Genomic DNA, 12,745 nt, shown 5'->3' with positions numbered 1-12,745 from the left:
TTTGAGTTCACTCACTGTAAACACATCTTATTTATATGCAAATAGATCCTTGCAGGAAATTTGTACACTTCTTCAGTTGTCAACAGTATTTTCTATGCAAACATACAATAAAAGCATGCCTGTATAATCACTAGAAATTATAAAGACTATTAACCAAAGGGATGGAAATCGGCACAAAGTACACAAAACCGATTAATAGGTCTTTTTACCTGCTTGTCTATCAAAAGATACAACTTTCTTACTTCTTCATAGGGGCTTGAAAAAAATTGCCACGTTTTTCATCTTTTCACATGAGGGTTACGTAGAATCCCTCGTTGGGGTGTAATAGTTTATATGGCAACACTGTGATTTTAAAGGGCTTCTAAGAGGGGGGGGGGGGGGGGGTCTATTTTTTTTTTCCTTTTTTTAAGTCCAAAGTCTAGGTCTGGAATTGCAGGGAAATTCACTTGTAAAACTGGGTTTCTACTGCTTTAAGGCCTTCTGATGGAGGTATAAATTGGAAGAACCCCCACTGGACATCACAGATGGAAGGCTGCAATGTATTGCACTGTATAAGAAGCCAGAAAAAAGCCCCAGGAAAGCTCTAATGATGTCAGTTACATCATCTTGGTGTCTTTTCGGCTAAAGGCCAGGAAGTCCATCTCTGTAGTGAGCATTCTTTTCCTCTTGACTTCCCTCAATACCGGTGGTATTGACTTGTGTCAGGTGGCTGTCTGCAGAACCACCACTCTAGGAAGCTTAGGCATAAGAAAGGAAGATGGTACCCACACCTCTGCCTCCAGAAGCTCCAATGATAGTGTCCATAAAAGGTCAAACAGTGGAGTTCCCCGAGGTATCCATTAAATGACGTCTGTGACGTCTATGATGTCTAACAAGTTTTGATCCCACTGGATGAAACAGTGAGGTCCACTACACTATTCCATCCTCTTACGGTATACCGACATATACTGTACTGGTACTGTACAGTACTGGACAGACACTCTTTTGGCCTCACTCAGAAAATGGAAGCTTATGGACACTTTCAGCTTGGATAGTGATAGCTTTTTTGATTTTCATGCTAAACGTATGGCACAAACGCGGTGAACACCCGGTCTAAGGCCGAGCTACACTAATACTGCCCAATAACAAATAGAGCACTTTATCTCCATTCTTTAGACCACATCAGACACATGAGCCATGGTTTTAAGGTAATGGTTCCCTTAAAATTCCTCTGAGTTTTCCTTGTTTTGCCCAAATATTTTTCTTAATTTCTTAGACAAGTAAACCAGGGCTGTAGACATTTTGTGGTCACATTTAGCGTGTGGTCACATCTAGACCCAGAAGGCCTATATTATAAAAGAAGACAATTACTATACATCATGCGTAATAGTTGGGGCCCTAGCTTCAAGTACTAGGTCCCAAGAGCTTCAAGTTCCTCCTTTGGTGCCAATCATATAGAGCCAGATACATTGTCCCGAGCTTTCTATACATATTAAAGGGGAATTCAGCTCAAATTAAACTTTTAGTATGCTGCTTTCCCTGGGGAAGAACATTGTTACCTTTCCGCACTTCCCCGAGTGTCCGTCTATGGCACCTTTAGGATCCGGCTAAACGATCCTGCCCCCACTACTGAGATGGACTCATCTGGCAGTTACAGCCCGCTCAGCCAACCACTGGCCGTGGCCCTATCCTATCTTAATCATTAACTGGCTGAGCAGGCTTTCACTTCCAAGAATTAAACATTTTATTTGACTACCCCTTTAAGAGTACTATAACCCTGAACTGTCAAAAAAAGCAGCAGTAAAGCAGATATATCCCATTCGGATTCAGTTAGGACCCTTATATTCAATGTGTCTCACAATGTAAATGTATCTATCAGTATGTTTTGGATTATGGGGAAAAATACATGGAGAACATTCAAACTCCTTGAAGATGTTCGTGTAATTTGAACTCCCAACCCCAGCGGCACATGGCAACATAGCCAACCACTGAGCTTTTCTCCCATCCTAAACTAAAGCCTGAATAAATGACGAAACGGCTTCTTATAAGAACAACTGTTATTTTACGGCCAATGGTTGGCGTATGACGGTCAACAGGCCATTTCTAAACATGCCATTTACAGTCCACTCGACAAAATTGCCGACCCCAACCTGACACTGTTACGATTCAAAGTATGCGTGGAGAAATCTCTAGTTTCTTCAGCCGTAGCCATTTTTATTGTTCGCTCACAATGGTTCAGCATGATTCCATGAAGACATTATACAAAAAATACTCCCTGTAAAGAGCGCACATAACTCACCTAGCGGATATCAAGCGGCCTTTAAATCCCTCTGTATTTTCGCGTCTCTTGATGATGTGTGACACATCTGTACAGACTTTGTTAAGGAGAACATTTTGTGATTTTCTTTGCTTTCTCAGCTACCATTTCGCTCGAGATTTATACCTTGTGCCCAGTTGGTCCTAAAATCGAAGGATTATATAATTGCTACAGACTATTCATTCAACATTAGTAATGTGCGAATAAAAATAGTAGCGAGGTATAAATAGGGAAAGAACAGGTTTTTTATTACCAAATATCATTTTCAAAAATGAAATCAATGTGACTGCGTGGAGTTAGGCTTTTCAGCAAAATGCCACCTGCGATTTTTAGCTTATATAGCGAGACTGATGCAATAGTGGGTTTTTTTTTTTTTTGCTAAATGTAGGCCAGGAAGTAGAAAGCCACTCAGCAATGCTGACAAAATGCTTTCTTTGTACTCAAACAATCTGTAATGCAAAGACAAATACTGTATAAAGCACAACATGTTCTTTTACCCAACAGAATATAAAAAAAATTTAATCGAGCTGACAAATAGAATGTGTATATATTATCAGGGGAGCAATTATTGGGGCTGTAGAGATATCAATGGCAACCGAGCCTTGGAGCCCTACGGGGTGCAAAGGCCTATATGCCACATAAAGAAGACAAAAGTATAATAAATGGTGGATGGTAAATGGGGGGTCTGTTAAGAGATTTCATTTGGGACATAGAAGCGTCAAATTACATCTCTATATATTATTTTTCTAAACTAAACTAATTTATTATAATCTCTAGTGTATAACTTGATGGAATTTTAAAGGTAGGCATACACCTTCAATGACTGTTTCCCGGTCCTCCCCATAGATAGGAACGTTTGTTGCGGCCAAGTATTCCCTGTGTTCTCTATGGGGAGGAGTAAACTGTGCCAGACTGAGAACAAAAGGGACATGATGTGATTTTCCATCACATAAGACCCCATGGCCAATGGCATCATCTGGCAGTGGAGCATCGGGAGAGACCTGTATACTGTATATGCTAACGGCAGGTATGGCCGACAAAAGTATAGAGTGTATAAGGACTAGAGATGAGCGCAACTCAAGCATGCTCAAGTCCGATTGTTCAGCATTTGAATACGGGTGGCTAAAGAATTTGGAAGCAGCTCTAGTGAATCCTGGAAAACATGGATACAGCCTATGGCCCACGTCTGCATCCCTGTTTTCCAGGCAGTCTTAAGGTTGCGTCCAGCTTCTTCAGCCACTGGTATTCAAATGCTGAATGATCTGACTCGAGCATGATTGAGTTCCACTCATCACCAATCTGGACCTTTAGTCACACCTGGGTGAAGGGCATCTAGTAGTTCCACTGCCTGGCCAGCCACACAATCCAACTTATTACTGGGGGTTGGGTCCATTACACACTATGGAGCCTGACTCCTGTAATCGGCTTGATTGGGTTGGTAGCTGGCCGGGGTGCAGTGCCCACTGCCACATGCTTCACTTGGCTACTTGTTTTCCTACTAACTAAAACATATTAAAACACTGGCATCAAAGAGGCCCTCTATATCTCTACACACATGTAAATCAGTCAACCAAATGCTAAAAGGACACATGTATGGCATACACCTGTACAATAAAAACCTAAGGATGCATTACAGTATAAAACATAAGCGGAAAACTTGTAGGTACCGAGGGCCATAGTCTTACTGGGCGATCAGCAATGTCTGAAAGGGGGATCTTTGTTTTGTCTTTGATATCAAATAATGTCTGTATATGTGCGTATAGCGTACCATGCATAGTGTGTCCTTATTAAGATTTACCGAATGTTGTATTTTAGAGTTATGATGATTTAGAGACCATAATTGCAGTGGAATAACAATTTCATCTTCCTTGGCAATTCACGTTAAATGAATCAAGAGAACAAATGCAAATAGACATCTTCCATTTCCTCTCTTAATCTCCAACAGCTTCACTGTAGAAATCAGTCTCCATGCCAGTCGTACCATTCAGTGCAGCTGCAAATTACTCTTCCCACTGTACAGTTCAATGTTCCTGCCGTCTGTGTATGCGGCAAAGCCGTGCCACATAAAAATCACTTGGTTATGTTATTCTTAATAGCATAAATTTGCAATGTAAAGGGCGCCTGGTGATACACTGAAATGTCAATGTCAGATTACATTAGATATATATACATAGACACCAGCTATTCAGGGTTTTTTTTACACAGTTTATATTATTGTTGTTATTGACATGGGTTTTTTTTCCCTCAGAAATGGTCAATAATGGGAAAAGCAAACAATAAATTAATAAAAGGATGAATGTGGAATAAGGACATAGCATAAATATGCAATGAAAATGCTCATTTCGGATCCCAATCTATACTTGACTACGTGTCTCCATGCAAAACACACTTATAGAAGGATGTTATTAGTGTCCATTGGTCCCATAAATAGCAGACAAAATCCGGAGGAACTCACCTATTGGGATGGGATTGGCCTGCTATCTAATGGGTATATAGTTCTCTTAAAGGGGTTATCCAGTATTGGAAAAACATGGTCACTTTCTTCCAGAGACAGCACCACTCTTGCCTCCAGTTTGGGTGCAGGTTTTGTAACTCAGTTCCATCGAAGTGAATGGATCTTAATTGCAAACCACAACGGAGCTGGAGACAAGAGTGGTGCTGTCTCTGGAAGAAAATAGCCATATTTGTCTAACCCTTTAACTCCTCCAGCACTACAACGCAACACTACTAACCAGAACTGCACTGTTGTCAAAAATAAGGTGGGAATTGGCCATAGCATAGCAGAAAGTGAATGAAACATCAAGTGGGTGATCAGGGGGGAGATTTATCAAACATGGTGTAAAGTGAAACTGGCTCTGTTGCCCCTAGCAACCAATCAGATTCCACCTTTCACTTTCCAGAGAATCAGTAGCAAAATATTAAGGAATATACCTTTATTGCAGACAATGCGTTTCACAGAGAAAATCTGCCTTCTTTATCGGGTCCATAGACCAACCAGGTCCATTATGGACCTGATGAAGAAGAGGGTTTGTCTCTTTGAAATGCGTTGTTATATATTATTAGTTGTTCCTGTATCTGGCACTGCCCATACACTAGTAAGCTCAGGATTACTATAGAGTCGTGCTAGCATAGGATGAGACCCCAGCTGTGTTATCTCTAACCTGATTTGCAAAGCATGGTTACTAACTGGAGGGACCATTTTCTACTTTGCTATAAGACTCCCTCTATTATATAAACATAATTGCATGTTTAGGCTATGTTCACACTACCTATATTTCAGTCAGTATATTTCAGTCAGTATTGCAACCAAAACCAGGAGTGGATTAAAAACACAGAAAGGATCTGTTCACACAATGTTGATATTGAGTGGATGGCCGCCATTTAATGGCAAATATTTGCTGTTATTTTAGAACAACGGCTGTTATATTGAAATAATGGCCGCTATTTACTGTTATATGGCGGCCATCCACTCAATTTCATCATTGTATGAACAGAGCCTTTCTGTGTTTTTAATCCACTCCTGGTTTTGGTTACAATATGAGGACCACAATACTGACTGAAATATACTGACTGAAATATACGTAGTGTGAACGCAGCCTCATGCATAACTGGTAAAATTCTCTGCAAACTCTTCTTTCTGTAGCTTTCTGTAGAGTGATTTGGTAACCTATGGAACATGCTTCTAAATGATCTCATGACCTAATGGAACATGCTACCAAATTATCTGGTGACCTATGGAACATGCTACCCAATGATCTCATGACCTAATGGAACATGCTACCCAATCATCTGGTGACCTATGGAACATGCTACCAATTGATCTCATGACCTAATGGAACATGCTACCCAATGATCTGGTGGCCTATGGAACATGCTACCCAATCATCTGGTGACCTATGGAACATGCTACCCAATGATCTCATGACCTAATGGAACATGCTACCAAATGATTTGGTGACCTATGGAACATGCTACCCAATGATCTGGTGACCTATGGAATATGCTACCAATTGATCTCATGACCTAATGGAACATGCTACCCAATCATCTGGTGACCTATGGCACATGCTACCAATTGATCTCATGACCTAATGGAACATGCTACCCAATGATCTGGTGGCCTATGGAACATGCTACCCAATCATCTGGTGACCTATGGAACATGCTACCCAATGATCTCATGACCTAATGGAACATGCTACCAAAAGATCTGGTGACCTATGGAACATGCTACCCAATCATCTGGTGACCTATGGAACATGCTACCCAATGATCTCATGAGCTAATGGAACATGCTTCCAAATGATTTGGTGACCTATGGAACATGCTACCCAATGATCTCATGACCTAATGGAACATGCTTCCAAATGATTTGGTGACCTATGGAACATGCTACCCAATGATCTCATGACCTAATGGAACATGCTACCCAATGATTTGGTGACCTAATGGAACATGCTACCCAATGTTTTGGTGACCTATGGAACATGCTACCCAATGATCTCATGACCTAATGGAACATGCTACCAAATGATTTGGTGACCTATGGAACATGCTACCCAATTATCTGGTGACCTATGGAATATGCTACCAATTGATCTCATGACCTAATGGAACATGCTACCCAATCATCTGGTGGCCTATGGAACATGTTACCCAATCATCTGGTGACCTATGGAACATGCTATCCAATGATCTCATGACCTAATGGAACATGCTACCAAAAGATCTGGTGACTTATGGAACATGCTACCCAATCATCTGCTGACCTATGGAACATGCTACCCAATCATCTGGTGACCTATGGAACATGCTACCCAATCATCTGGTGACCTATGGCACATGCTACCCAATGATCTCATGACCTAATGGAACATGCTACCAAATGATTTGGTGACCTATGGAACATGCTACCCAATGATCTCATGACCTAATGGAACATGCTTCCAAATGATTTGCTGACCTATGGAACATGCTACTCAATGATCTCATGACCTAATGGAACATGCTACCAAATGATTTGGTGACCTATGGAACATGCTACCCAATTATCTGGTGACCTATGGAATATGCTACCAATTGATCTCATGACCTAATGGAACATGCTACCCAATGATCTGGTGGCCTATGGAACATGCTACCCAATCATCTGGTGACCTATGGAACATGCTACCCAATGATCTCATGACCTAATGGAACATGCTACCAAAAGATCTGGTGACCTATGGAACATGCTACCCAATGATCTGGTGACCTATGGAACATGCTACCCAATCATCTGGTGACAATATGGAACATGCTACCCAATGATCTGATGACCTATGGAACATGCTACCCAATGATCAGGTGACCTATGGAACATGCTACCAATTGATCTCATGACCTAATGGAACCTGCTACCCAATCATCTGGTGACCTATGGAACATGCTACCCAATGATCTGATGACCTATGAAACATGCTACCCAATCATTTGGTGACCTATGGAACATGCTACCCAATCATCTGGTGACCTATGGAACATGCTACCCAATGATCCCATGACCTAATGGAACATGCTACCCAATGAATTGGTGACCTATGAAACATGCTACCAAATGATCTGGTGACCTATGAAACATGCTACCAAATGATCTGGTGACCTATGAAACATGCTACCCAATGATCTGGTGACCTATGGAACATGCTATTCTGACCCTAGAGCTATACTGTGTAATACATTGCACTCTTCCTCTGTAGACATAGGTCGGAAAACCTTCCCATTGTACACCTCCAAGTATATCGCTCAAGTATACCATGTATAATACAAAAAAAGTCAATTTGGGTTATTTTTGCCCCCTTAAGAATGCATGCTAGCCCTCAGTCATTACCATGTAGGCATGCACTCCCTACCCTCCAAGCCTTGATAAGGATACTTGTAATGGCCTTTTCGTTACCATCTGTTAGGACGACTTCTTTTGCTTCAGCAGAAATTGCAACCTATAGGGAAGAAGCAGAGGGGAAACGAGTGAGGAAACGCTGGCTGCACGGAAGTAGACCCGGGAGTGACAAGCATTCAGTATCATGCTTCTTCCACTATTTCTCCGTAACAATCTTCAATCTTTTTCATTTTATGTCTGCATTATTTTAATCATTCAATCAAATCAGTCAATACTTTTATCTTTCCATTTGCGGGAGTCTCTATCTTGCTATCATTCTGTTCAGTAATTGCATTGTGACAACGGATGATGGTATTCCGAGAGGCTTTCATTTGCGGGTTCTGTTTATCTAGTAGAACCATCATACCAGGCCTGTCATTCTGCCTTTCAGCCTCTTTCTGTCTGGCTGCCTGGTGCCCTTCATATAACTTTGCATTGCAAGCTGATGGCTTTGTAAGGGTAATTTTTTTGTGAGCTTGACATCCTCGCACATTGGGCTGTAACCTCAACACATTGTATAAATGCGACAGGTTTGTCAAATGCCAATCAGGGTAACAATATGCCTTTATTTGCCGAGACATAGAAACTTGTCTAATGCACCGGGCTGCAACATAATATCTTCTGAATACATGACTCGCGAACCGAAGAATGGTCACCGACTCTCCTGAATGGCCAATCTAATTCAAAAGAATCTAATTACTGCGAGGCTCTGGATCATGTTTGTTGGTGTAATAATGCAGGCAAAACATTAGCAGCTATATCATAGTGCTCCAACTGTGATTTGCAAGGCTATTCCTGTATTTTAGCAAATGGGACTATAATCTGGGGAGGAAAAAAAGAAAGCTTCAACTATGGCAAGACGTAACATATTGTGGATTGGAATGTCACAACAAGAGATATCGACTACTCTCAAGGAAAACGTTTCTCCTCTCCGAGGCAACCATAAAATCAATACGGAACGAAAGCAAGGCAGTCTGGAAGATCTCTCAAGACTGCGGCTTGACCGCAGCTGAGGCTGTTGACAGTTCTCTGACCCAGCAGTTGGTGGCAGTGGAACTGTTTCCCCTTTTGTTCCACTCTGTGAATGGAATTGGAATTGAGAAAAAACCTACCATGAGACCAGCCAAGCATGTCATGCCACCCCCTAGCTCACACACAGCAAGGTCCCTGCAAAACAGAAAAGAAACCATACAAATAGGAAGAAAATGGGCAGACATATATATGTTACAAGAACAAACTGCCATCTGCAGCGGAGGAAAGAAGAAGAAGAGGAAAGAAAAAAAAAAACAAGTTGCCAGGAAGTTGTAGGGACACTACCAGGCGACCTCATGGCGTTTTGCGTTTTAAAAATAATTATGATAAAGAAAAGTCACAAAGCAGGCAGAGCCGTGGGGGTTCCCTCATTAGTGTTTTCTGCAACATTACCACCGCTGAGCGAAAAAATCCAAGATTTTTTTCCCCCCTTTTCTCCTTTTGTCAATAGTATTCTCTATTAAAACTGAAACTTGCTAGAGTAGCGAAATGTAATTGTTAGCAGAAAATTGCATGATTAATCCTCTCTCTCTCTCTCTTTCTGCTTCCTGCAAACAACCCAAAACTTTTCAAAGATTTCAAAATTCTACAAACAGGGAAATAAAACAAAACAAAAAAAATTATTGAAGTCGGTTATTCCTTTATTTTTTAAATTTTTTTAAATTTACAATTCACTTCTTGTATTCGGCAAAGCAATATCACGTTACAATTAAGAACTGTGTGACTATCGGTGACTTTACAAAAGAAGCATGGTCTGCATCTCCCTGGTGGTTAGGACTACATTGGGCCTATTTAAATCCCATTGCTTCGGCGCTGGCACAGCACCAGGTATTAAAAGTGGAAAAAAAAATAAAAAATACACAGTCTGCTGATATGACCATTGCCAGCAGACACAACTAAATGATATGGTATTTTTATTGCATAATGCTGAATAGTTCTAATGACAGAAAAGAGTTGCCGAAAAGCCTGTTATTCTCCCTGACCTTCACAATACGCATTGATTGACTGAAGACTCACTTTTGTTTCCCAAAAAATCAAAGTGAAATAAAATGCCTCAAGTGGAAATCAGAATTCTTTGCGTACAGCAAAGCTTGCTGTGCAATATTAGTACCTGCAGGCAGTTTAGCATGCCTTGTCGGCAGCAACACGTTGTCACCTTGTACTCTCCCCCCCCCCATACATCATAACCAATCTAATAGAAAGGAGACATTACTACTACGGCACATGCATGCACATTAATTCCTCACCTGAACAAGTCTTTGTGTTTGAGACAATAGTAGGCCAATACTTCTTCGGAGGGCCAGATACCTGCGGAAAAGCCAGATAAAAATACGGTATAATGTATTCATCAACAATGAAGGGATCCAGACTCTCATAAGCAATTAGACATAGACACAATGTGGGTTTCAGTCATTTCATCTCATGTTCTCTCTTTCAAGGGAAGGTATTGTCAGAAAATGACATGTTATTTAAATCAAGTTTATTAAAGACCATTTTTTTTCTCCAAATATGCTGCTGCTTTTCACTCTACGTATTTTTTATGTTCTTATCCATATATATCTAGCTAGAAAAGACACAAAAGGCTAACACTTTCATTTTTTTATGTTTAAATAGTTTGCTTTGCCATATAGATTGGGACATAATGAGCAGAGAATAAGCATTTTTATTAAAGCCTGAGCGTGTTAAAGCGGTTTTCCAGGCTAAAATACTGATGGGTTATCCAGAGGATAGGTCATCAGTCATTGGATTAGCAGGGTGTTGACACCAGGTGCCCCCGACAATCAGCTGGTTAGCACCTACACTACTGTATATGGTGAATGGGGCCAGAAGCAGCTGGTTGCAGTCGTTGTGTACTGGCCGGACCTGTTTACTGCAGTTTAGCAATTTGGAATTAAGGGTGGTTTATAAATAATAATAATAAATGGTGCTGATGTGCCATTCATTGCTATACGATTGGCTTCGATAGTCACCTAAAGTGTTGTCATAACGGAAGTCATCAGCAAAATATTGGAACAATAGGAGTGATAAAAGACTGATACCAAAGAAGAGATAAACATATTACACAGTATGTTATCTGAAATACAGTTTTATAGCTAGAATAATTCCATTAATTATCGCCTCCTTAAAAAAATTGGAAGTTGTAAAGGTAACGGGAATGATAGTAGAGAGGTGAGGGTCAGGATCTTGGCAACTCCCCCAATTAGCTGAATGAAGGCGCACTGCCATACGGTTTATAGTGGCTGTGCTTGGTACTGCAGCTCTCTGCAGCTTAGCCCCAATTAAAGGAGAACTCGGACTGGGGTGATTTTAGGATGGGCTGGGGAGAGGGAGGATGAAAAGTAACATGCTCTCACCTAACCTAATTGTTTATTATGTCCTCCCCCCCCCCCTTGCCGGCTGACAAATGTTTTAAATCGATGGAGTTCACTTTTAAAGGACAACTCCCACAAAAAATTTTTTTTGCTCATTTAACACACATTACAAAGTTATATAACTTTGTAATGTGGTTAAATACCCGGCCTGGCCCCCTTCCCCCACTTTCGGACCCCCGACCCCCCACCCCGGAAGTTAAGGAATGTATACATTACCTATTACGATCGTCACGGTCCTCTTCTCCGGGGCGGCATCTGGTGACGACGACGTCAGAGCCGAGGGGCGGTCCGGGTCTTCTTCCTCCTCGGCGTCTTCATGCAAAGTGAATGGGGATGAAAAGGCTGCTGGTGCACATGCGCACCAGCAGCCTTTTCATTGGCTGGAGCGCATCACATGGCTTCCAGCTTGCTCAGCCCTGATTGGCTGAGCTTGCTGGAAGCCATGTGATGCGCTCCAGCCAATGAAAAGGCTGCCGCTGCGCAAGCACACTGGCAGCCTTTTCCATCCCCTGGACCCGGAAGTCGGAGACATCGCTGGATGGCGGACGGCGGCGACGGAGAGGCGGACGGCGGGCGAATCGAGTGGCGATCGTCACCGGAGAGATGGTGAGTATGGTGTCTGTGTGTGTCTGTGTTTTTTTTTTTTTTGGGGTCCCGCGGGAGTTGTCCTTTAAGCAGCATGAAGTCCAGGTACCGGCTGCAATTATCAGGGAATCTCAAGTGATAGTTGTCAACCGCCAGAGCTCAAAATTCCAGGATAATGGCACCTAGACCTGCAACTTTAGTTGGCAGCTGCAATAGGTAACGTAGACTACAGCTGCAGACTTTTACCACCACGTGTAAGAGCGTCCTAAAAAACATGCTATTAACCTAAAAAACGTATCTATGTAACATGTTTAAAGCGTAACGGTCATGTTTTTTTTTATTGCAGAAATCAGTAGTACAAGCAATTTTAAGAAACTCTGTAATAGGTTTCATCAGCCAAAAAAGCCTCCTTTTGTATTCAAGAAGCAATCTCCCAGCCTCCCCCCCTGACTTCTTATCTGTGCATTATCAGGCAAACACGTCTTCATTACAGAGACGCCAGTGAAGACGGGCTCTGCTCTCTCCATTGTAAGCCTATGAAGG

At 41.7% G+C, this 12,745-nt stretch overlaps 1 protein-coding gene across 2 annotated transcripts in view; it reads right to left on the bottom strand.

Moving 5' to 3' along the window:
• CAMKMT (calmodulin-lysine N-methyltransferase) overlaps positions 1 to 12,745 on the bottom strand; it is a 373,175-nt gene that overhangs the window by 116,699 nt on the left and 243,731 nt on the right. For both annotated transcript variants that reach the window (XM_069954667.1, XM_069954666.1), the window contains exons 4-7: positions 10,493 to 10,553; positions 9,326 to 9,380; positions 8,211 to 8,274; positions 2,279 to 2,345 (exon numbers count right to left, since the gene is read on the bottom strand). In XM_069954667.1, the coding sequence (XP_069810768.1) occupies positions 2,279 to 2,345; positions 8,211 to 8,274; positions 9,326 to 9,380; positions 10,493 to 10,553 (247 nt within the window). The remainder of the gene's footprint in view (positions 1 to 2,278; positions 2,346 to 8,210; positions 8,275 to 9,325; positions 9,381 to 10,492; positions 10,554 to 12,745) is intronic.

This window comes from Dendropsophus ebraccatus, chromosome 15 (genome assembly GCF_027789765.1).
Source record: "Dendropsophus ebraccatus isolate aDenEbr1 chromosome 15, aDenEbr1.pat, whole genome shotgun sequence".
Lineage (NCBI taxonomy): Eukaryota > Metazoa > Chordata > Amphibia > Anura > Hylidae > Dendropsophus > Dendropsophus ebraccatus.
Note: the sequence above shows the minus strand (reverse complement) of the source record. Positions and strands in the feature narration are given on the sequence as shown.